Source organism: Erithacus rubecula, assembly GCF_903797595.1.
Source record: "Erithacus rubecula genome assembly, chromosome: 1".
In the NCBI taxonomy this organism is placed as follows: Eukaryota; Metazoa; Chordata; class Aves; order Passeriformes; family Muscicapidae; genus Erithacus; species Erithacus rubecula.
The window spans coordinates 13,632,733-13,658,892 of record NC_136658.1 but is presented as its reverse complement, the minus strand read 5'-3'; the positions used below and the strand labels follow the sequence as shown (position 1 = coordinate 13,658,892).

Sequence of the window (26,160 nt, the reverse complement as noted above, 5' to 3'; positions counted from 1 at the left end):
CCTTGTGTTTAGATTCCATGGCATTTTTGTGGGGCCTTGGTCACTTGGCCCAAACAAAAAAACTTCTGCCTAATCTCAAGGCAAAAACCCATGGTTTAACCTGCTGCATACTGAAAGCATGGCTCCTGTGCTACTGTTTGATTGGAATGGGAGGAGGGAAGAGAACCAAATTAAAGAAATGTTCTAGGCAAGTCAGATCCTGCATTTTTCCAGCAGCTGAGACTGCTGGTGAACTTATCACTCTCTGATGCCCATTGATGTGACCTGTTGTGAATGCTGCTGCAATTCCTGCCTGTGGCATTTGACTGTTGAACAGAAGCTGACAAAGACCCACAAACTCAGCTATTGCAGCTTTGCTTTCAGTAAAAGTGATCAGACCCCAAGAGCAGAAGTGCTCATGTCCATTTTGCTACCTCTAGCAGTGGTGAAAACAGAGTATGTACAGATTTCACCTCTGCCTTATACCCCAGCATATCCATTGAGCTTTTGGCAGCCAGCAGTTCATAGGTTCCAGGACTGAAAACTGTATTTTCACTCTTGTGTTTAGTAATCCTGAAGGAACCTTTCTTCTTTGTATTTTGAGTACCCTCTTGATATGTGCCAGTGAGTTCCACAGTCCAATTTTGCATTGTACCAAATTGTTTATATATGTACACACACTTCTCAGATTACTTCTCAATCTGCTGTATCATAGCCATGCTAGTGTCCTGTATTTCTTAGCAGAAATAATGAATGACCATTTCCTGTAGACTTTCCCCTTGTCATTTATAGTAACACACTCTATTGTGTTTCATCTTTTTTGCCACTTCCAGTCTGAAGACTCACAGTCCTTTGTGTACAGAAACCATTCCATACCTATGATCATCTGTGTCTCCCTGCATTATATCTTTTGTAGTTCTGCTTTTGTGTGAGGTGAGGTGACCAGAACAAAGAGCCAGATTTTAAAATGAGGCTGCATCATTTATACAGTGGTGTAACAATGTTTTCTATTTTTTCTGTTTTCTCATAATTGCTCCTACCTTTCTCTTTGCCTTTTTGACTGCTACTCAGCCAAGTGCCCACAGTTACCCATTGTGACTCAAGGTCTCTGTCCTGGATGAGAGCTAAATTAGAGTCTTTATATATGTATAGTTTGGACTGTGTATCCCCCCAAATACCACTTTGCATTATATCAACACTAAATATAATTTCCCTTTTATTGTGCTCTTGAAATTGTAAGATCCTTCTGCAGTTCTTAACAACTGGTTTTAGTTTGACTATCCTCTTTTTTTCTTTTATATTTTTGTCAGTAAACTTTGTCATGTCACTATTCACACTCTTATCCAGATCACTTCACAGACAGCACTGCACAGATCCCTATGGGACCCACTGGTAATGTTCCTCCATTGTGAGAAACAGATGTGTATTTACACTTCATTTCCTTTCTCTTAGTCAGTTATGGGAAGTCACGTAGGACTTTCCCTTCTAATCCTTGGCTCTTAGCTTCTGCCAGAGCTTTGATCAGGGACCTTCTCAAAAACTTTTTGGAAATCCAGATTCACTCCAAGCAGAATCATTGTTTCCCATGTGATTCCTAACTCTTCCAGTGGCCTCTAAGAGTCTTGGGAGGTAGGACTTCCCTCAACAAAAGACAAACAGATTCTTCACTGATTTATCTTATATGTGTCTGGATATGTTCTGATCAATATTTATAGGGATTTGCCAGCTGTAGCAGCCAAGTTGTGCAGTTCCTCAGGCCTTTGCCTTGGAGGAATTTTCATGTGGTGCTTTTGCCCCTGTATCTATAATGGCAGTGAGTGTGGCCATGGACAATGGTGAACAGCCACCTCTTCAGCTGCTGCAGCCCAGGGCAATGAAACAACTCCTGGGAAAGCCCTTTCCCCTAGCTGCTGCACTACTGTATTCCCTCCTTCCTTTTAATCCTACAATCAAAAAGGCAGGAGGGGTTGACAGGTCGAGCTTCCTTGCAGGCAGATACATGTTCTCCTTTGTTGCTGTAATCACAGAGGAGCTCACAGAACTAATTCTCTGTGGATAAAATGGGACAAACCTGGATGTTTGAAGTAATCCCCTAAATGTGATTAAAACCAAAAGAGACTAGATGTTGATACATTAAAAATTTATGTATTTTATTTAGTAGCAAGAGAGGCAAAGAGAAAGAAAGGGAAAAGAAAGAAATAGAAATGCCAGGGTGGTCGGAGGGATGGACAGAGCGGGTGACAGAGACAGATGAAGTAGAAGCATATCACCCCTCTGTGGCTCCCAATGAAATCAACTCCTTGTTTCCCTCCATCTGATCTTCATGGTGGTGAGGGTCCCCTGCTGAATCCCATGGGTTAGTGTATATTTGGGCAGGTGGGAACACACAGGTGCCTTCCCTGAAGGGGATCAGTTTGACACTTGCAAGACTGTGGATCTGTTGCATCATGTAGTGTCACTGCAGTGCTCTGGTGCAGGGTCTGGGGTCCCCTTTGGGGGGTCTTTGGTGGCCATGACACCCCCTCTGTTGTCCCTCACACAGATGTGGCCTTGCAGGGATGGGAGTCTGCCCAGTGGAGGATGGGTGTTCACTGCATGTGGCCAGAGGCTGTGCCACACACCCAAAACCTCTCCTCCTTCCCCTGTTTGGTGCAGGGATCTGTGCCAGCCTGGCAGCAGAAACACCTGGGGCTGTGGCCTCCACCCCTGAAGGTGCTGGGCTTAATCCTCCTGTGAAAGTGTCTTCCCAAACCAGACCTGAGAATAGTGTCACTTCATCTCATCTCAAATCAATTCACAGTCCAGGGCCTCGGTCAGGAGTCCAGTGGTCTTCGGTGCAGCTTTTGTTCTACAGTTTTGTTAAAATAGGCAGCAGTGCTTTGTAAAAATATTTAAGCCATAAATCATAACAGTCATAAATCAGTCTCCAACTTTTCCTCATTTCCCATTGATGCAGGTGTAGGGGGTACTTTGAGATGATGCACAAAAGAGAGTAAATTGTACTCTTATTTTGGAAAACTAGCCATAGCTGCTTCAAGGATAGAAAGGTAAACCTGTTTTCAGGTACCACGTGGGCTTTAATTTCCTGTGGCTCCATTTCCTCCTGCATTTTTTTGACAGAATATCATTGTTTGTTTTCAGGCTGCAATTCTTTAAGTACTTTACAATTCTTGCATTTAAAAATGGTCTCCCATTTGCATAATATATTTGTGCCAGTACTGTGATGTAGCATCAAAAATCAGGAACTTAATAAAGAAATTTGAGGAATTGAAGTGCTTGATTACTTAAAAAAACAGTAAGGTAAAAATTATGGGGAAATCAGACTCTTCAAGAAATTAACAATAAATTCTTTATAGCATGAAGATGATTCTTGTTCTCTTCTTTGCATGGTTTCCTATGAAAATAAAGATCAGAACCTTCAAGTGGGTTGTCTGTACAGTCCAGAAAAGTTCTTGGGAAGATCTATTCTTGCTGGTTCATAATTCAAAAATAGACTACCATTTAATGAAAAAAGAATTTTCACATCAAACACAAAAAAAAAAGTTATTGGATTGAGTGCTATTTTACACTGTGGAGCTCATTGGCACATGGAAGTCTTAAGGGATTATTATTTCGAGTCCAGCGAGACAGTGGAGCACAGGAGAAGTCAGTAGTGTTGAGAATTTTAAAAACGGTTCTTCCTCTTCATCAAAACTTAAGTTCAGTGCAAGATTCTAAGAATTAAGCCTTGGAAAGAGGAGTTGGCCTAAGAAAATGCTGAAATACAAACAAGGAATATGGACAGATTTGTTCTTATTATATTCGGTAGAGGGAGGAAATAACATCCTTTAACTTCATTCTTCTGCAGTGTTTTTACCTCCAAGGAATGCACATGTTGGGTGCATTGGTACTGAGAAGGAAAATAACCAGCTCCATGAATACCCATTTATATTCTCTCTAAGCCAAAGCCAACTCTTCAGGATTCATAGACATATACAGGATTCACTGCTCTGTTGCTGTTAAGTTTGACTCATTCTCTTAAGGCTATTTTCCAGGTGGAAATTTTGGCCTTCTTTCCAGCTAGATGAGTGCAGCATCTCCCCTTCACACCTCTAAGAGAACAGGACTGCAAACTATGTACAGTTGTTGCATGTTGTACTCACTTGCTTTTCTGTATGTTTCTAATCAAGAGGCAGTTATCATCTTTCAGAGAGAAGACAAGAAGAATCAATAATTCTGAGCAGAATGAAATTGGAAATCAAATAGAAGCTCTGTAAACTTCACAAACATTTTAGTAATTTGTGCATGTTTGTGGAAAAGGTACAGACTCTCAGGAAGCAAGAAAATAAGATATGTGGAGTTCTCTTACTCACACCATGAGTATTTTGTTTTTTCCTCACAGCAGCTTGAGCTGAGGGAGGAGGAAGATTTTGGCCTAAACAACAAATTTTCTTGACATTGCTGAAGAAGCTGCCAGAGCAGATCTGTATGCAGCCTGTGAGCCAACTCAGGAGGTCCCTCACAGTTTAATTCATGCAGTGTTTGATGCTGGAAGCCTTTGGTGCCTGTACCAATAGAGCTGCTGAGGATTAAGGATCATTTAACAGAGGAGAAACTTCAGCTCGTTCTGTGTCACCTCAGTGGGTCTGAAACACCAGATGTACCTCACTTTCCTCCCAGTTCCCTTTCACATTGCACCACACCTCCATGTGAATGGCACTGTTGCCTCCTGCTCTCCAGCAATGGGGTTAAACAGAATCTTCCTGAATCTGAATCCTGACTTTAATGAATGGTCTTTGTGGTGCAATGCAGGTTCTGGGCTGACCAATGTTAAGACAGAAGAGATATCTGAGGTGAAGATGGATGCAGAGTTTCGGCATGACTCAGGATACGAAGTTCATCATCAAAAGCTGGTGAGTGATCAAACTGCTTTCCACACCTGCATTTTGAGATGCTGATTCCATCTTGAGCTAGTGAGTCACTTGTGGCTATGGCTTGAGTGATGTGGACACTGAAAGTGCCAACAAAAAGTTGTCATGTGAAAAGATTAGGATTTTTCTGTTTTTTTCTTCAATGAGAGTAAACCTGGAATGATGTCACCAGAGAGGATGGAAAGTCACTGAGCCTCATATGAGAGGAAATTCCAGCAGTTCCTGTCCTTGCACTGCCATGTCACTGAATGTGCTTATAAAGAGAATACTTGTCCCATAGTCCATCTATCTCATAGTCTCTCTGTATCAAACAAGGGATACAGAGGAAGGAAAATGCTGAGTTAAAAAAAAAAAAAAAAAGAAAAGCAGAGACATATAGCACAGTGCAGCAAGAAACAGATGATGCTGTTCCAGGAATATAGTCCTTCCCATCAAAACAGATGGTAGCAGTGCATGCATGGAGCATAACCTTTCACAAGAATGGCTGCTTGGGATAAAAGGAGATTCTCCATTGGCCTTAATTTTAGTTTGTGTTTGGTTGTATCTGTGTGTTTTGTTCCTTAAAGTATATGAAGTTATTATTAACAGGGGAAATTAACAGGGTAGGAGCAAAATACTGTTCCTGATTTGAACTGTGTTTCTTATGAACATAAAAATGACAACCAAAAGCACTGTTGGTAAGAAAAGCATCTTCTAAAAGCTTTTTTTTTTTTTTTTGCTTGATGAGCAGTGAAGAGCCCAGACAGCAATGTTGACTATAAAGCTGTTCTGTTTCTTCTTTTTAAAGGTATATTATGTGATTAGGTTTCAGTTCCATAGCTTTCAATATCTTGATATTAAACTTGAAATCTTTTTTTCCTTAATATATTCTTAAAGCTAAGTAGTGCTGAAAATCAAAATTAACATGGGACTCAAATTTGCATTTGAGCTAGACAATCACTCTGTGAAAAGATATTCTGCCATCTCTTTAATGCCAAGAGCTGAGAATTCCCAGTTTGATGAGTTAATCCAAAATGCATTAGCACTAATTTGGGGAAGTCTGGCATGCTTAGCTCAGTGAGGTTAAACATGCCAATGGAGCAAACCTGTGCAGGGTGTAGAAGGGGAGGAAGTTGCAGGAACATGTGCTAGACACAATAGTTACTGGTTGTCATAGTTTTCAGCAGCACCCTTTAGTGTGTCAGTACCATCTCAAGAATTGGGTGCTGGGAGCTCCCCATGCCATGGTGGCTGATGAGAGGAGGGCATTGCAGTCCCTGCACATGGGAATCTGTGTCATGCTTAAAATGGGACCTCTCCAGCTTTTCACAGCTATTATTGTCATACTTTTTACTGATAGGTACAACCACTATTTAAAAATTAGTGAGCTGTCTTCTAGGTTATCTTTTCAATTGAGACTGAGCATGGATTCTGGTGTTGCTGAGCAAGTACTGCAGTGATGCTTACAGGGCTTTGCTTCCCTGCCACACACCATGTCCTGTCCAATGCCCCTCTGTTTAATGTTAATTCAAAAGCAGGGAGCAGAAAACACTTTGAACTGTGCTTCCATTCTGTGCCTGGTATAATTTGCTGAAACTGTCTCCTAAGGATATTGCTTTGAATTCAGCTGAACATTGTATTTTACATGCAGGCCTCTGAATCGGGTTGAAATGGCATTTATTTTCTCCTTTATGGAGGTTCACATTGGAACTGTACATTAAGTTGATTTTCATGGCTCAGAGTGCTTAAGGCATTCCTCTCCTCTGCATGTATATTAACTGGGGCATTTCACAGTGCTATTGAGATGAGCAATTCAGTTACTATAAGAAACTCAATTTCAGTCCTAGGCAGTTAAAATTCTTGGTAGAAGTTGCTACTTTGCACTGGCTTATGCCAACACTATCCATTGTCTGGACTTTCTAGTGGATTTTTAACTTTGTTTTAACACAGTTCTTGCTTGTATCTAGGAACAATAAATATTCATACTGCATGCCTTAATACCTTTCTGAGGAAGGTCATGTTTATTAAAGAGTGCAAATGTTATACAGCTCATTATAATTCTCAGCTGGTTTCTTGCTTCCCTCTGCATTTTTGTTAAATACTTGTTGAAGTATTTAGTCTTTCAGCGTGTGGTAGTTGTACAACTCTGTGAGTGTAATTTATTCTGTAATCCTTTCTGCCCATTTTGGTTTAAAATAGTGATAACAATAATATTAATAGTGATAATAATTAAAATTGCCTGCTGTTGGCATCCAAATAAAAGGATTGTAATATATGCTCAGATGTGAAATAATCCTATGTATTCTTTGAATGCAGAATAGGGCAATGAAAACAACCACCCATTTTGCATACCTGCTCCTGCTTATAAAAGCCAGTCTTATTATATGCATAGTAAACCATCTTCTTGTCCTCTGTATAAAATTCAAGTGAATTTTCTCTGGTTTTCACACAACCTTTATCTCCTAGGTCTCACAGAAGTACATCATCAAGCTTATTCTATTTACCCTGCAAAATCTTGAAGCACTCCTTAGTCACTTAAATCAGTGATAGGTTTTTTTTCTCACTCCTTTGGTGTGAGAATTTTCTCCCAGCTGGTTGCATGCAAGTTTCACTGTAGTGCTGCAGGTCCTTCACTCCTCTGTATTGAGAAAATGCATCGTAGCCCAAGCAGGCCACACAGGTGTAAATTTATGGCCACACTCATGATTCACATTCTGAAAATAATGAAATGTGCTTAATCCACTCAAGCCTATCACTCTGCAATTAGCTTGACTAGCTTACTCAAGGAGAAAGGGGAGCTACTAGCTGAGTCCCCCTTTAGCACAGCACTGCTACAGCACAGGCCGTGTGTATGTCCCAGATTGCTCCTCTCCAGCTTCCAGAGCTTTGTGGCACAGTGATCCAGGTTTGAGTAATTAAAAAGACATGCAGTACCATTTAATTACTGATGCTTCAATAGTCTTTGTATTGCTGTGGCAGCAGGGCAGGTTAGTCAAATGTTCGGTGAGCTTTTTATTAGCCATCTTCCTTTATTTTTCTTTTGTAGGTGTTCTTTGCTGAAGATGTGGGTTCAAATAAAGGTGCCATCATTGGACTAATGGTGGGAGGTGTTGTCATAGCAACAGTGATTGTCATTACTTTGGTGATGCTGAAGAAGAAGCAGTACACATCTATTCATCATGGGGTTGTGGAGGTAAGAAAAGACTTCCAAGCACAACTGGTGTCACCTGTGCAACAGAATCAACACACTGCTCTATAAATATTAATTTACAAAGGAAGAAACTGTGGTTTTGGCTTTGTTGGCAGTGTTACATCCATCAGCATGGAATCAATTTGCTTTATTTATTAAATTCAGACATATTAAAATGAGTGCAAAACCACAAAACTTTCTTCTGCAACTATTCCAGACCAATAACTTCATAATGTGAAAGTTCATTTTTTAAGAAGTTTGACAGTAGCCAGTGAGAAGATACTGTGCAAGAGAGAGAATCTGGTTTTACTGTTGGGAATTCACACGCCAATTTCTTTATTTAGCTTTAATGTTTGAGACTAGCCCTCCTATAGCTTGTGATGTGCACTGAAAGGATTTTCCCTAGACAGGTATTTTATTGCTCTCTGTTCTCTAATCCAGGTTTTTTGTTGCCATGAACATCTTTGGATTTATGGCTACTCTGAAACTCATGATTTTGAGAAACAAATAGCATTTAAGACTCTTATATAGGATTTTCAAGATGGAAATCCTTGTGTCTTCTCAGTCTGCCAAGGAAGTTTGTGGTCAATTTACAGTTATGTAAAATATTTTATCTGTTTCATGGCTTTAAGATCTCTGTACTGCAGAAGAACTTCATTATGAGAACTGGAAGGGGTTCATGTAACTCTTTTTCTTCCTATTTAATTTGCTGTGAGTGTCTGGTTTGGAGGTAGTACTTGTATTAGTAAGCACTTGAGACACTTGTATATTTTTGCCTTTTAGAATTGGTATTTTACATTTTTGACTGTAACTGAAGTCTTGATCAAGTCCATAGTTTATGTAGGTTTCATCTTTATCAAATGAACCTTGCTTTGGTCTTGCTGGAGACACACATACTTCATGATGCATTTATTCCATTGTCTGGGATTAGGAAGGGTCTTAGGAATTATTTGTGTGAGCCTTTGTCTTGAGCCTGTGCTTGTGCATCCTTGTGTCCACACTGTGGTTATCCATGGGGTTTGAAACCTTCCAGAGAGACATGGTCAGAAGATCACAGTGTGAGGGTGTTTTGCACAGATTCTACCTGTGCAAAATTTTGGAGCAGCAGGCAGAAGAGACAGCAAACAGGAATCTCAACTTTAGCTTTTGATGTGATAGCTTTCAGCCCATTTTGTAGAAAATTGAAGCAGATCTAAGTATTAATCCACCAAGCTGATGTCTGCTGCCAACGGTTGTGCCACCAGAGACTCTCTGGACGAATTTAGTGAGAATGGAAAAACCAGGAACCTTGCTAGGCCAAAGCCCCAAATCAGACATTGAATGTAAATATATCATTATTGCACTACAACCTTACAATTCCTGGTGGGTTTTGCCTGATAGAATGATGTAGCAAAGATGATCCTGGACAAGCTATCTTTGGTAACAGTGAATTTAGAAGTGTTGGCCTAGAAATAACATGCACAAGTTGAATAAGTAATTCATGTCAAAATAATAGCATCACTTAATAAATATTAAGTGATTTTTATCTGTAAAAATTTTATAGATAGAACCATAAAGCTTTAGCATGCAGATGTACCAAGAGTATTAGTGGATTTGTAGTATCACACTGTAGATTATGTCACCTTGTGGATTTGCTGGCATTAGCAGCCAGGATTCCTCCTTCTGCCTGACTTACTCTGTGTCTTCACAGATGCACAGCCTCAATGAACTTAGTGCCTGCAAGAAAGGCACAGCATCTGTTTTGGTCCTAAGTTGCTAAAAATTTTGTAGTACTTGTATTGTGTGAACATAAAAAAACAGGAGTACAAAAGAGCCATATACCAATGATGTTTAATACTAAAATGTCTTCAAAATTAAGCTGTTGCATTCTAAAGAGAATTAATTTATTTAGCTAGAGCCCATCTCTAGTATACTGTGCACAGAAGGCATGGAATAGCAAAATCAGTTGATGTAAAAATAACTATTCATCAACTTTAGCTTGGTTGAGTGTATTTTAACTAATTTGCCACCTCTTTGTGTGTGTCAGAAGTTACTGTGTGAATTTAACCCAGTGATAATGGAAGATTACAAAACAGGTCTTGTTCCACCTGTTCTTGTCTTCCAAAAAGGCACCTCTGTTGTACTCTGTCATTTCACTATGATTTTTTTAATAAAATAAGTTATTAAAAATCCTGTTAGCTTTTTTTTAAGCTCTGAGAATGGATATGCTTGTCCTATTTAGAATGTCATTTTTTCCCTATTCTGAAAATAGAAATGTTCCAAAGTTGTTCTCCCTCCCCAGGCAAAAAAAACTTTCATAGTTAAGTAAATAAATGACTGAGAGAGATTGAAAATTCTCATTGCATGTGCACACAGGGGCTCCAACAAATATTTTGAAAGGTTTTTTTGTGGATGCACCCACCCTAGCTGTCTGCAGGAGATTATTTAGTCCATGAAAGCAGGAGGCATAACAGAGATTCTCACATCTGCTGTGTGCTGGGCAACCACTTACTGTCTCAGCTTCTCCTCTTTGAGCATCTCCTGTTCAGAGCTATTTGCTGTCTGACAGAGGCAGGACCTCCAGCAGTGACAACAGGAGGGCTATGCAGCATGGGGCAGGCACTGAAATTGCTGAAGGGGACAGGTGCACAAACAGTCTGACAAGAGGTTACCTACCTGACTGAAGTGTTTTTTCAAGAGACATCACATCATAGAAAAGAGAGGTGTTGAACCAGAGCACCTACGGCTCTTACATGCTGTGTTCAGCTTCTGCCACCTCCAAAAGGGACACAAAAAGCTTCTTAAAATGGTGAGGGGCTTTGGGAATCTACTGACAAGGAGATAATTGGGTTCAAAACATGTCATTTGGCAGAGTGGTACCTAGGCCAGAGGTTGTAAGGAATGTGAAGAGTTGGGTAGCATCAAAATGGATAAAGCAGAATAGAAGACACTCAGGATGAGTGATAACACATGTAGGTTGGTAGTTAGATGGATTACCCTGAAGCAGAGAGCTACAGGAAGGAGATGAGGTACCAGAACTAGTTTTTTTTAAGGCTGAAAGGGAAATTTAAAAAGAAAAAAATTGGCTAAGACTGCAACTGGAGCTTCACTATATCCCCTTTATCTATAAATGTCATATTTCAGAGTTTAATGGATTTTCACTAGAAACTGGTTTTATCAAAGCAAAATTTTTTTGCAGTTATGCAAAGGCATTAAAAATTCTGTCTTTTTCTACTGTCCTTCCTCTTTTTTTCTAATCTTTTTCTCCTTCTGTCCTTGATGGATCAAAATGATTGTCATCAGCCAAGCTGAGCACTTGGCATGCACATGGGCTTGGCATCCTTCAGAAGAAAAAGGTTGTCACTTTTGGAGAGGGAGGGGCCAGGGAAAGCAAAAAACTGTTCTGTCTTTGTTTGTTTCTCAAACAAAGGAGATAATGCAAGAACAGCCTATATGATCTTGCTGCCTAAAAGCATGTCACAGGAGTTGAAAAAATAGGTGGGTTTGGGGGTCATTGCCTAAGAGAAGTACTGCCAATGCAATTAAAAAAAAAAAAAAAGAAGGATAAAAAGCCTGTGAATGACAGTAATAAAAGTCCAAGTTATATTGCAGAATTTGAAACACAAGGAGCACAGTGTCAGTGATCCTTTCTGCCTGGCATCCTGTTCCTTGCCCACAGGAGTCAAGGAGTGATGAAAGTCTCAGGGCTCCCAGCTGTGAGGAGTTTCACAACAGCTTGTGAGCAACATACAGAGTGATATATAACCTTTAAGTTGGATATTTCAAATTACTGTGTAAGAAAAACACATCTGATAGGAGATACAGTGTTGATTTAAAATGCAATTTGAGAGTCAGGACATAAAAAGGGGCATAGATAGGAAAATGGATCAGAATTGGGGTTAGCAGCTCATCTGAGTAATTGAATGCATTGAAGTGCCACACAGAGAACCATTTCTTAAATAGCAAATAAAAGAGCATATAAAGTGGGGATGGCTCTGAGAGGAGTCATTTTCTGGTGGGACTGTGGGAAAGGTGTTCAATACTGTGTTGTAATCTGCCACAATGAAAGAACAGCTCAAAAATAAGCTGAACAGCCTGTTAGTCCCAAGCATGGGAAGAACATACCTTCAGTCTTTCTCCAGGGTATGAGGGAACAACTTACCAACATCTTCTCTCCTCACTAGACTGAGATATTTCCAGTAGTGCAGAGTAGATTTAAATTTGGTATCAGACATCAATACTTCTCCTTTGCATTTTTATTAAAAGGTTAGATAGAGTAAGTTAGGATTTCTTGAGAGAATACACTTTCCTTTCTCATAAAGGCTAGTTTGTTGCTGAAGGTGACTTGATGTCATTTCCAGGAGGTCACTGCTTACAGGAATCCACAGGAAAATGTTCATATCTTATATTTAATAGTAGACTTTTAGGCATCTTCCTGATTTTAGACACTGTAAAATTCACTTTTTACCTTTGCTTTTAGGAGCTGTCAAAAACTGGAGACATCAGGTAGCAAATGAAATAACTGACAAGCAGACTGTTTTCATAGGTGCTTAGCAAGATAGCCAGGATTTGGTAGGTTTTGAATACACAACTACTAAGTTCATACAGCAGAGGTAAAATATCTAATTAAGATTTAGAGGCTGATCTCACTCACTCTAATTTGATGGAGTTTTATATTATTGTAATGTTCAGTGAAGGAAGAAAATAATTTGTGAAGATGCAGGTATTCAATGGAAAAGTCAAAACTGAGCTTTGTGCCTGTCTTCCAAGTAATCAAGAAAGGTCAATTTCTGTTAAGTATAAATACTTAAACCAGTGCAGACATGTCAAGTTTCAACTCAGCCTTGGAGGTAGAGGAGTTCTGTGTTCCTGAGTACAATATGATTTTTTTCTCACCTTATGCATGGCTGCTGTGGCTTTTTTTTTTTTGCTACCCTCATTTTATCTTTTCCAGTTAATTTTTATTTTGAGACCACCACTGATCTGGAACAGATCTGGGAGCACAATGCAGGCAGAAGGCAGACTCAAGCCACTGCCTTCAGCTTTTTAATGATCTTTCTCTTTTCTCTTAAGACCAAATTGATCCCAAGTATAGATATTGATATATATGCTGGGGGAAAAAAATCTCTTAATGAAGCACTGGCAGAGAGAGGCAAACTCCATCCCTCTTTTTTTGTTTGGAGAGTTGCTTCCTGAGCCAGACAACAAATTTCAAAGCTGATGCTGCTGCCTTTGGCCAGCTGGTTTTCAAGTCTTGCAGCAATAAAATGAGTTGTGGAGTTGTTCTTGGTGTGTTATCATCTTCTGTTCAAAAGTGAGCCAGAGGATGCTTTCTGCCCGAACACACAGGGTACAGAGTATATTTGGAGAGCTGTGAAGGGGGGAAACACAGGGTGTGCTGTAAAGTAAGCAGGAATGTGACCCCAGTTGTCCCCTCTCCTGACAGGTGGATGCTGCAGTGACACCAGAGGAACGCCACCTTTCCAAGATGCAGCAAAATGGCTACGAAAATCCCACATACAAGTTCTTTGAACAGATGCAGAACTAGGACATCATAGCAGCCTCATGAGCTGGACAGAAGAATAATTGCTTCACTGCCCATTGGTGTTCAGTTATAGAGTAATGTGGAAAGAAAGAAAAACACTCTGCTTTATTATTTACTCATTCTCGCCTTTTGACAGCTGTGCTGTAACACAAGTAGATGCCTGAACTTGAATTAATAAAATCAGTAATGTATTTTCTCTCTCTTTCTCTTTACATTTCAGTCTTTACACTACATTATTAATGAATGTTTTTTGTGTACTGTAAAGAGGTTAGCTGTATTTAACTAGTGCATGGATAGATTCTCTTTCCCAATTATTTATCATGTAGCTCCTTAGCCAGTTGTATATTATTCTTGTGATTTGTGACAGAAATTAAGTCCTAGTTGAAACATGCTTTAAGAATTGATGGGGGATGCTTTCTGTGTCTGTGGGGTTTAGCTGCTTCTCTTTGCTGAGCATTTTTTTCTGATCACTATGCATTTTAAAGTAAACCAACATTTTTAAAAAGTATTTCAGATGAGTTATTGAAATTCTTTTCCTCTGAAGCTGCATTTTATTGTACGGATTGTTGCTCCTGCTGTATTAGTGATGTAGAAATCATGAAAATACACATTTGTTTCTTTGTGCCTGTTTTATGTGCACACTTTAGGCATTGAAAGGTAAACTTTTATTTTCTTTTCCATGTATCTTTTTGATCTTTAAAAAAATTATTAAAAAGAGTCCCTGTTAATTGTGAGCACTTCTGGGGGAAGAAGTGCCTGCTGGCCAAAAATTAACGGAGGTCCTCTGCAGGATGATTGTACAGAGCCATTGCTTATGAATTGATAGCTTTCTACACTGTGTTACATAAATAAATTAAGAAAACAATGTGTGGGCAAGAGTTTTCTTTGGAGGCAGAAAACAGAGAGTTCTGACAGCCATTTAAACAAAATACATAGGTGTTCACACTGAGAGGGAGTTGGGATCCTACAGAGATTGCACTGACAGGTGGAGCAGAGCAGAAGGAAGGCAGCAGCGAGACAGGGCGGGAAGTGGGGAGCACCTTTTTGGCACAGCTACCCCTCTAAGATGTCTTTTTATTTTTATTCTTTTTTTCTTTTACTTTCAGTTTGTATAACAGTGTTTTAATGTAAATAAATACATTCCTGGAGGAGCCCTGTTGTAGTAGTGCGTTTCTGTGCCAAGCAGCCACCCTGGCTCGTGCAGAGGAGCCCGACATGGGTGACTAACCCAGCTCCCACTATCCTGGCCATCCCCTGGAGTGATTCACCAGCAAGCTCTTCCCTCTCCTCCCCACACCTCTGCTGGCTTGCTGGCAAGATCCATGCCTTGCAATGTGCTGATGCTCCCAGGCTGCATCCTGGTTCTGCCCAAGAAAGGTAGGAGAGAAGCACCAGGAATTTTGCCTGCAGGAGGAGGGCAAAGCCATTGGTGAGCTGGGATACATAACTCCCAGCCCAGCATGTTCTCTTCATTGTCTGAGAGCTTCCTGCAGCTCCTGGCCCTGCAGGATCACTCCTGTGGCACAGGGAGAGCACAGTAACCCACACCACAGGCCTCACCTGCCAAGAGAGATGAGACCACAGTGGGCAAATGAACCTGGCTTTTGTACCCAGCCCAAAATAAAGACTCCTCTGTTTGAAGTTGGAAATGGGTTCTGGAATAAAACTGGAGGGGTGTGTTTGTGAAAAAGAAAGTTAATTTCTGTTTTTCTACAATGAATGGTTAGATAAAGCAGAACTGAGGGAAGAGCTAGGAGCAGAATAAAGACAATGATCTCTTCAGGGAAAGCCTCCACTCAGTTTGTGTGAAGCCATGGCAGCCTCTCTTCAGCCTCGCTGCAGCTTTTGTCAGCAAGCAGGGTGAGGCAGGGCTGCTGTGGGGCTGCACAGCTCAGTCACTCCTGAATTCAACAGGAGAAAACATGAGTTTCCAGTCCTGTTACCCACTAGTCCTTCCCCATCCATGATCTTACACAAAACCTCACCTGTTCAGGTAATTGAGCTGCTGGCCTGAAACACACCCAGGAGGGGTGTTCAGTGAGGGAACAACCAGGTCAGGGAGTTTCAGAAGCCATTCAGGATGATGAGGTGGTGGCATCTACTACTCTGAACCAGTAATGGGAAAAACTGCAGAGTTTCCCATTGCCTGTTACCAGCCAAGTGGTTATTCCCTTTGTTATTCATCCCTATTGTGTCAAGGGAATCCTTTTCAAGGGATCAGAGCACTGGAAGTGGTTGGTTATTTTCAGGCTGTAGAGCACCAGTGTGTTACAAAACAACTTACAAAGTACCCCCAGAGGATTTACCTTCTCCAGTTTTACAACTGAACTGGTTGGGCCAGTAGTGATGAGCAGAGGATTTCAGGTCCCAAACTGCTAAAAAAAAAATCCTTTACAAATATTTAGGTTTAAGCTTGTGTCTCTTTGTGTAGGTGTAGTTATATAGATTATACATATCATCTAGAAGGGAATACGTAAGGCTGTGTTCTGTGTGCATGTCTAGTATCATAGAAGAAGATCCCAGTTCATGGGAAGGCAGGATGTAATTCAATTTAGCCTAGTCTCATTAAAGAGGTATTATCAAAATTCCTTTTAGAGGAAGCTGGAGTAATCCATAAGATACAGAGAGTCACTGGCCTTTAGAGCAAATCCCATTTATAATACCATAATCCCATGCAATCCCAGTTATAGAAAAGTGCAATTGCTTTGAACAGCAATTCCCAGAGAATCAAGCCTCCTGGTGTGGGGTTATGTGTCCAGTGAGATGCTGCTTGTGCATGAGCTGTTAATAAATTGCTGGTTTATGCACTGATTAAGTGATCAGGTTTTATGATTCCCTCCACACAGATTGCCCTGAAAGAAAGGCAATAAATGCACACTGTGACATGCATGGAAAGAACAAGGCATGAACAACGTTCCTAAAATTTCAAGGGAAACACTCCCACAACTGCTCCAACTCTGGAAGCTGATGTTCCCAAGTAATAGTGGCAGCATCCTGCCCACCTCTAGCCATGCAAGCTCCTTATTGTGGAAAGATTATATTAGGTATGAACAGAACTTTTTGACAGGCTCATAAAGTAGAAAAGCAGACAGGACAGTAGCTGAATGCCTTGCTTCTGAGTGTGGGATTGATTGGGTATCACCCTTTTCAGCAATAAACCAGGCAGGGCCAATGCATGCAGCCGTGGGCTGGAAACAAAATGCTATTCCCAGCTCTGAGGAAATTCCTTTTGGAGAGGTGGGGGCAGAGATAAAATAAAAATATCCCTGTCTGTTGAGTTGATAGATTAAATGGGAGAAGTTTTCTAGCCTGTGCATTTCAACAGAAGGTGGTTTGAGAGTGTTTGCACTGCAGGTCCATCAGCAGAGCTGGTGAGGGTGGTCCCTGGCAAGGGAGGATGGTGCCAGGCAGGGATGGGGGCCAGCCCAAGCCTCCTCAGCCCTTGGGGTGTGCAGGGGGTCCTGCTTTGCCTGGCTTGCATTGGTTCACTCAGTTAATGAGCAGCAGGTGCAGGGTGAAGCTTCAGACAGTGCCAGGCACACAGAGGAGCCACCCTAAAACTGTGCCATGCCCTGCATTCAGTGTCTGCCTCCAAATCAAACTGGAGAACCAACTTTTGGGGATATGGTTTAGGGGGGATTATGGAGCTGGGTTAAAGGTTGTACTGGATGGTCTTGAGGGTGTCTACTGTGCTGTGTGTGCTGTGTTTCTCTGACTACATGGTGTTCTAGGAAAAGCAAGCCAGGGCTGTGTGTTCCTTTGCAGACAATGCCTCACAGCAGCTGTGTTTTCCTCTAGGTCTCTCATGATTTTTGCACAGCTCCAAAGTCTCCATCCTCATTGTGTCTGCACTTACCAGAGCAATTTTAGGGCCTTCACTGTGTGGCCAAATGGCTCATTTTTATTGTTTAAACTAATGGATTTTGTGGGCAGCAGGCAAGTGCTGTTAAAGTGCCTCCAGGCAGCGTGCATGAAAACACCCTAATGATACATAAGAACAGGTTACAAATAACACTGTGTGATTGTATTTCTCTGCACTTTTTCCATCACTTGAAAATGAGTGGCTCAATTAAGTCAGGCTACCATGGCTCTTCCCTCTCATTGCTTTCCAGCAATTATCTATTCCTCCTCCTTCCTGCAAGAAACAAGCACTGAATATTCCCCACAGCTTTCTAGAGTCCTGGGAAATTTATTTGGCTGACAATACAGCACAGTCTTTGAAGGTTCCAAATAGAGGTATTGAGATCTATGCCAAAGTAATGAAATATTCTGGCTTTAATAGGATTCTTAGTTAAAGATGAATTTGGACACTGACTTAGAAAGCAAGTCTCCCTAGGTACTGCTTCCCATGTATGGTCTTCAGCATCTGTTGTGAGGAGACACCACAGGAGCTGAGCTCTTCAGTCTGGAGAAGTCTGAGTACAGGAAAATACCTCAAAATGGGTTTTCAGAAAGGCAGTGCCAGACTTTTCAGTGGGGCTCAGTCACAGGGTGAGGAGTAATGGCTATAAACTATAACACAAGAAGATCCACCTCAACACGAGGAGGAACTTCTTTCCATGGGGAGTGGCAGAGCACTGGAGCAGCTGCTCAGGGAGGTCCCGGGTTCTCCCTCTCTGGAGGCATTCCAAAACCACCTGGACACATTCCTGTGTCACCTGCTCAAGCTGACCCTGCCCTGCCAGGGAGGTTGGACTGGGTCATCTCCAGAGGTCCCTTCCAACCCTGGCAATTCTGTGGGTCTGTGTTTGTAACCTAGTTTCTCTAAGGAAGATTGTTGAAGAAAAGCATCCACAGCAGTTTCAGATAGGCTACTACCTAGGTCATAGGGTGACTGATGTCTTGGGGTGATTTTATGATGATACTTTATTCCCCAGTCATCTGCTTTATGCCCAGAAATGGCTGTGGTATATTTTAGATGACCCAGGGTGTGGGGCAGGAGCCTGGGAACGCTGGGCAGGGGCTCTGTTCAGTCTTTCTGTCTCAACAGCATGGACTGAGGGCACTGCATCATTACTTTTCTTGGATTGGTGGGTTTTTTGCTTTCTTAAAGCAAGATTTTTCCCTTCCCTTCCCCTAGTCTGGCGGCTGTACTGGGAATCTTCCCAGCAGCTTTTTGGCTTTTTTGTTCCCTTGAACTCTTTTCGGCTTCGCTTGTTTTTATTTTTCTGCTGGCAGGATCACCCCTGAACCCAGGACCTAGGAGGAGCTGAACCAACAGGAGAAAGGACATTAAAATACACCAACTTTGGCTGCTGCAAGGAGGAGACCCACACCAGAAATTCAGCAGGTTTCCCATCTTCTCTGCTCCTGTGTAGCTGCTGTGTGAACTCCCCTTCCTGCAGACAAAAGGGAACACTCACCATTTTGTTATTAGGGCCATGCACTCAGACCATGTGTTTTTCTTCCCTGGACTTTTTTTGAGGTTTTATTTTATTTTTTTTTTCCAGTTCTGCTGTTGGTGTGTGTGGGTAGAGAGTAAGTTCTGGGAGTTCATATCTAGTATTTACTCAGTTCTTTCCTGTGCATTGTAAGCACATGCCACACCCCCCCCTTTTTTTTTTGTTTGTTTGTGTGTGTGTGTGGTTTTTGTTGTTGTCTGGTTTGGTTTGGTTTTTTGGGTTTTTTTGTTAATAAACTCTTTTTTTTTTTTTTTTTTTTTCACTCACTGGTATCAATTTTTTTCATTGGCAGAAGAAAAGGGAGGGAGTTATTGAAGCTCTTTTCTCTTTAGAGGAAATGCTCATTCCAGGGCCTTTTCTCCTGAAATTTGTCTCCAAAACCAAGGAAATTGGTATTTTAAAGTGCTGCTAATTAATAAATAAATGAAAGAGAGAGACAGAGGAAGAAAACTAGCTGGAAGAGGGCAGACACACCTCAGGAGGGTCTGCCCAGCACCTGCAGGGAGCAGATATTGAAATAGCTGTGACATTGCTGCTGGTCCAAAGCAGGTTGTGGTAATTATGGTTATCTTGAGTCCCACACAGAGTCCATCTTACAGTGCCTGAGCACTGCTTCAGGATATAGCTCTGGGGTGTGTTTCAAGCACAGGATCTTTTTTCCATTTAATTAGGAGGAGAGGGCTTGGAAGAAATGGGGAAAATCCTATTTACCCCGTATGTTGCTCCTCTAGGAAGGGTTTATGGAGGAGGGTCAGCATCCCTCCAGCTACTGCAGAGATGGGAGCAAACTCAGGCTATGGCCAGCAGCAGCCCCTGCCTGGAAGGCAACTGAGCTCTGGAGTCTTCATTTGACTTTTAGAGTCCCTTGAGAAGAAAAAAATAACAAAACTGGTGATAATTATATTACAGTGTTGTCTTCCACAATTGTTAGAGTGAATACTGCATGCTTTATAATGTTGACTTTTGTAAGAGAAGTTTTGCTAAAGTTTAGAGTTATTTTACTGTGAATGTTGTATTGTAATACCAGTGTTGGTGAAAAGTTGTTGTAAGGTTAACATTTAACCAGTGAAGGAGTCAAAACCAGTTGAATGAATTGAAAATTAACAAATGTCCAGGACTAGGACCACTGCACATGCTCCAAAATGGCAGGACAGAGGAGGAACTATGCTGAAATGTTTGAATATACATCACCATTTATGAATGCATTTGTCTGATGCCACGCCCAGGGCAGATGAGGGTGTTGCTGTGTTCACTGCTGTGCCAATAAAGCACTGTTCCTTTTGCTTTATTCACCTTGTCCCCTATCCACCCTTATGAAATTTTCTTTAAATTTTAACAGAGTAGTGGGCTTTGCTTCTCACAAGCCTAAACCAGTTGGGGAAGTGGGATTTATTTTTCTTTCAACAGCTTTGTTTCTCAATCTGCTTTATTAAAAAAGAGAGCAGTTTATTTTAATTTGTGTGTGTGTGTGTGTGTGTGTGTATGTGGACTGGCTGCTTCTTGGGGAAGAGCTGGAGGCTGTGCTCCCATGCTGGGATGAAAATCCAAGCCCAGGGCTCTCATTTGGGGTTTCCTGGAGGGAGAATTCCAAGCCCTGTGTCTGTATCTGTATCACAGCTGTGTGACTGTGACAGCCCTTGCCAACCACATTGAACTCTGCTCCTTCACGCAGCATTCCTTTTTTTTTTAAATATAATTTGTACTCTATTGCCTATACAAAATGGTGTATTAGTGTTTTCTTTTGTTTCCCTGGCACAGGAAAAAAAATCAAAACCAAAGGCACTTGGCTGTTTCTGACAAGAGAATTGCTAGAAAATCTGCTGTGAAAATCTGTGGGCTGCCAAAATTCAGTAGCCAAAAGAGCCTGCATTTTGCAAAGCCTGAATTTTATGTGAATGGTGTAAAAGAAGCTATATAAACCTAGATATAGAGAATTAAATTCTCTATTCAATGCCCCAGGATATGTGTTATCTTTAAAAACCCCATAAATGAGGGGGAAGTCAGGAGGAGCAAGCAGATGACAGACCCCAAAAGAGCTGCTCTCCCCAAGGACTGGCCAAACCTCTCTGCTGCTTGCCCAGAACTGCCCCATTGCTGCAGTCCTGGCCTGGTGCAGAGAAGGTGTCAGGACATCCTCCATCAAAGGTCTGCTGACACTGGGGCACAGTGAATTTTCATGTGCTCACAAAGAGTGGAAAATTCACAACTCACAGCCTCTTCTGGAGGAGGAAGCACCTGCAGCCACAAAAGGATTTCATCCATGATGCAAATTCTGTTTACAATCTGCAGTTTATCCAGAAACAACCACATCCCACTGTGACCCTTTCCAATGCATATTCAGTTCCCTAAGCAGAGAACACCTTCCAGAGGTGTAGGACACACCAGTGGAGTCAGAGAGAGAGAAAATTCTGATTGGCACTGCACAGCACTGCCATGATCAACCTGGAGAAACAGGGAACAGCAGATGGATATAGAGTGTCAGAGACAAGATCCACCAGCATCCTGCTTCCCATGGTGACCAAAAGTGGAAAGCTGGGGAAGGGTGTAAGAGTTCCTACATATCCACTGTGTTCTGCTCCAGATGTGCCACTTTGTCCAGATGTCTCACTTTAGGAAGGACACTGAGGGGCTGGAGCACTTTCAGAGAAGGGAAACATAACTGGGGAAGGGAAGAACAAAGTCTTGTGAAGATCAGCTGGGGCAGCTGGGGAGGTTCAGCCTGGAGAAGAAGGAAGCTTGCTATTGTTATTGCTATTGTCTGGCCAAGACAACTGCTACTGGCCTTTATTGACATTTTAATGCAGAATCACTTCTGTGGCACAGAATCATTAGAGTGAAATGATATTTTCAGTTCTCTTAGGAGAGTGACATGTCTGATAATAAACTCCTTAACAAGTAAACTTTAAACTTTTAGACCAGTCCTGCCAAAGGACTGAATCCTTCATTTTGAGTGTGACTTTGATAAAATAGCACAGTGTTTAAACAGTGATTAAAGAACATAATGCAAATCAGAATGATTGTTTTGTGGATTCCTCAAGGCTCCCACATTCTCTAGCCTTCTGGCCTTATTAAAGAGTCACGATTTGGTATGGTTCTAGTTAAATTGCTACTGGTCTTGGGTTAAGCTAAACAGGTAAATGCAGATTGAATGTGGCTTCAGTGTTCAATTCTGAACTCCAGAAAGAAAAGTGTCTCAGCACTGTGGCATTTTGGACTTCTCCCTGTAAAACCACATTTAAAAAGTAGCAATTAGAGATCTAAGGGGTGGCTGATTGTCACAGCTACAAAAACCAGCCTGTGTACACCTGGCCCCAGATCAGTGAGCTCTCATGCCCCACTCACCCATCCTGCCACCCCAAGATAAACTCTGTAAATCACTTCTGCCTTTGCAGCCACCACATGAGACCCATTCTGGGCAGGTGCCTGTGGTTTCACATCACTGCTGCTGGGACAGAGGAAAGGCACAGAGCCTGTGAGCCCAGGCAGTGCCCACCACAGCTCAGGAAGCCAGGGGAGCCAGTGCCTGCCCATCTGCCCTGAAGCTGGGCTCAGTCCCATGCCCACCTACCAGGTAGGGTCCATTCAATGAGCCATGATGAAGAGATGCAGCTCTTCATGGCTTCAGGGTACAGAGCATTAATCTCATCACAGTTCCTATTTTCTAATGACAAGCCCAGTGACAGGAACCTTTCTCAGCACGTGCAGCACAAGGTGGCTCAAACTTCCACTGCAGAGGTGACAAAAATGCTTTTCCCATTTTCTGCAGCACAGCAGACACAGGGGCAGCACAGGGAAGGAGGGTCTTCTGTCAGCTTGTGCCATCTCGTGGCTTCAAGCTAACTGAGCCTGGGAGGGAAAAAAGAGGCTGAGAGGGTTCCTGTAAGGTGGTCATGAGGGCTTGCTTTAGGGTAGTCATTAACAGTGAGCAAAAACCCTAACTGTATTTTATGAGCAGGAAAATAAGCCTTGTTTTGGAAGGAGAAGACATACAAACCTACTTTTTGGAAAAGATTTACTGCCCTACTCTGAGGAAGCAGAGACAGAGCTCTGAAGCCCTGAGGATGTGGAATAAACACTCAGATCCTCTGTTTTTCTTACTGGTTTGCTCTAAAAGATTTTCCAATTATTATCCTGACTGTAAGACCTCACCTGAGGTTTGGGAACCAAACACATTTAAAAAAACCCAACCCACAGATTTTAGGTACATCAGTCTTCCATTGATCTACTCAAAATTGTGAGCCCTGGCACACACCTTTAACAGCTGTGTGTAACAAGTTTAGTTGAAAGAAGGAGAATTCTGCAGCTTTCACACTCCTGTGCATTCAAAACATGCACTTGAGAATGCAAGATCCTGAGACTTTCATATGTGATGCATTCTTACCTGCCTCTATTTCAGGACCTTGGAGATCCCATCCCATTTTCCAGTGCTCAGCTTCAGCCTCATGGACACAGCCTGCTTGTGATCCTGTGGGGAGACTGGTCCTGTCCACCAGCAGCACAAATTAAATCCCAAATGCTGCTGTGGCTGACACAGAGCAAAAGATAAATAAAATTGCCCTTTAAGAATCCCAAGCCACTTGCATAGCACACTTATTTCTGTGTCAGAAATCTTACCAAGTTACCACACCTAAAATACATACTTGTTCAAAATTCAGTGCCTGTGTGCAGGAAAGGCAACAGGAGTTGGGGGTTTATGATGCTCAGAAAGCATCATAGAGATTCACCTTTTTTCCCAGTAAATTCCCTGTCTTAGCCCCTATGTAAAAAACACAAATATAGCTAATAAAAAAATTCTCCTGTTTTTTGTGAAGAAAGATGGAAAATATTACTATTATTTCCATTTTGAAATATTTTAGAGCTCTTTGAGGTCTGCAGCTCCACAGAGCTTTATAAAATGCACAAAATTCTTATTACCTTGGACTTTCATATTTAAAATTCAAATTTAACTACACGACTCAAGAAATGTTGCAAGTCAAAGGCCGTAATAAAAATAGTCCTATATCTCACAGTCAACCTCATTAAAAAATTATGTCTCAGTCTAAAATGATAATAAACACTAAATATATGCAGAGTGTAGGTAAGCCAGTGTTAGCCAAATGGCATTTTAAATGGCTCCATATGGTTTGACTAAGCTATTTTGTAATATGCACAATAAAGTCTTCAACATTTCCTTCAGTTTTATAGTGTTGCAGACTATTACAGAACTCAAGAACAAGCTCTGGCTTCATTAACACAAACCCATCATTCTTTAATAACTCTCCTCTGATAATATTCCTCCAACCTGGCTGCAGACCATGTCAACTGTAAACTCTTCCAAAGTAGCTTTTTAAATCTACTTTAATGGCATTCAGCTGAAGGAAACTCTGGTCCAAAATCAGATCTTCTCCAACAATAAATAATCAGACCTCAGTAAGCACTGATGGCCTTTTCTTACTTGTGAGCAAAAGTCTTCATTAGCTTGAAATCTGTAAACATATAACATTTCTCATTTTGTTTTGCCTCCAGTTCAGGACTTCATGAAATTGGGAAGTGCATGAGTTTCAATTTTGAAAAAAGAAGCAAGTTCTTTCCAGGCTGAATTATACAGAGCTCTTCAATCAGCTGGTGAAGAGAGGAGGGGAACAGGGAAACCATAAAATATAAAAGCTGTTCTGCATAAGAATGAGTGTAAGATGCATTGGAAACTTCATGCTGCTGCTGCTTGTGATGGAGAGAACCCTGGTGTGACATCTGGCTCAGCCCACCTTGGCAATTAATGCAATGAAATAATTGTGGATGCACTGATCAAAGCACTTGGTCCTCATGCCCTCCTTGTTACTGATGATGTGGGTTTGGATTAGCCCCTGCCTTTTGCCCAGGCCTCTGGCTGCAGGCAGCAGCTTTATGGAGGTGGCCAGCACCCCAAAATCCACTATCCCTCACAAGTCACTTAATAATGACTGATTCAATCTAGTATAGAACAGATTATTTTTTAATAGACACAAAACTAACAGAGAGAAGACTTACAACAAACTAAGGAGTAAAAACAAAAATAAACTTCTAGTGAGCCATTACAGTGAGTTTACAGGTATCTATTAATTTTACAGCTAGTAAAGAAATAATATAACTTAGGATCCAATGTACCTGATAATCTAATTGTTGGTGAGGCACACATCGAGATACTTTCCCTCAATTCCCAGAAAGTAACCCTAGAATTTGCATCCAAACTCTGGCAAGAAGTCTTGGATGCTTCTCAAGGTGTAAGAGGTTTCTGTGATAACTTGTGCCTCTTTTATAGTTCATGAAACAGTCAAGAATATTTCCTTGATGTATTTGTCTCTCAGTTGAGAATATTTCCATTATCTCTTCCCACATCTGCTCTTAGCTGGGGTTTGAGCCCTCCTGGTGCCAGAGGTTACCCTTGCTGAGCCTTTCAGCCAATTTTATCTCTTTATGCAGCAACTACCTGTGGTAGAGAGGGGAAGGACACGTCCTGCCACACTCATTGCAACCTAAATTCAAGGTGTTTATTTCACAGTGTCTATAGTCCAGCCTTCAGGGCCAAAGAATCCAACTGCTCACAGAGTCTGGCACTTTCATGAGCCAAGTGACCCCACCAAACCCTGTCTCACACATCATCCCTTCTAGAAAGCACCGCAGTGGCTTTTCCTTTGTCATTGTGTTGCTGCTCACATCAGTTTGTACACACAGCAGATCCTAAACAAACCATTACAGACAGCAGTGTCTGTTTTTCAGGTGTGAGACACTGTCAGCCTTTCCTGTCCCTCTTTTTCCACCCCTCCCTGCCACTCAGTAAGAAATTTTAGCATTACCCTGAAAATGCCAAGTGATTTTTCAGTAGTTCCCATCTTGAATGTACAACAAGCTAAAAGTAATTGAACATGAGTTGACTCAGCAGGAATATATACTTGCTTTTGCCTAATAGACAATTAGAGATTTTCTCTTTTTTACCATTTGTTGTGCCCTGAGTTTGTCCACGGTAACTACTTTGTCCAAGGGTACAGGACCAACCTCTTAATTCCCCAGACACACTATCAAAAAGCAAAAGTTGCATTGGTTTTTTCTCTATCCTGGTCATGTGAGTCCAGGCTGTGCAGTTTGTCAATGCTTCTATGATTTTACACTGTGCATTACAGTAATCTCAAATGAGTCATCTCAAGCCAAAATTTATTCATT

At 41.5% G+C, this 26,160-nt stretch overlaps 2 protein-coding genes across 4 annotated transcripts in view; both read left to right on the top strand.

The window, feature by feature from the left end:
• APP (amyloid beta precursor protein) overlaps positions 1-14,733 on the top strand; it is a 181,890-nt gene extending 167,157 nt beyond the window's left edge. For both annotated transcript variants that reach the window (XM_079299170.1, XM_079299169.1), the window contains 3 exons: positions 4,771-4,871; positions 7,915-8,061; positions 13,484-14,733. In XM_079299170.1, coding sequence (XP_079155296.1) covers positions 4,771-4,871; positions 7,915-8,061; positions 13,484-13,585 — 350 coding nt within the window. In that variant the 3' untranslated portion in view covers positions 13,586-14,733. The remainder of the gene's footprint in view (positions 1-4,770; positions 4,872-7,914; positions 8,062-13,483) is intronic.
• ATP5PF (ATP synthase peripheral stalk subunit F6) overlaps positions 1-26,160 on the top strand; it is a 282,601-nt gene that overhangs the window by 215,165 nt on the left and 41,276 nt on the right. The window lies entirely within an intron of this gene.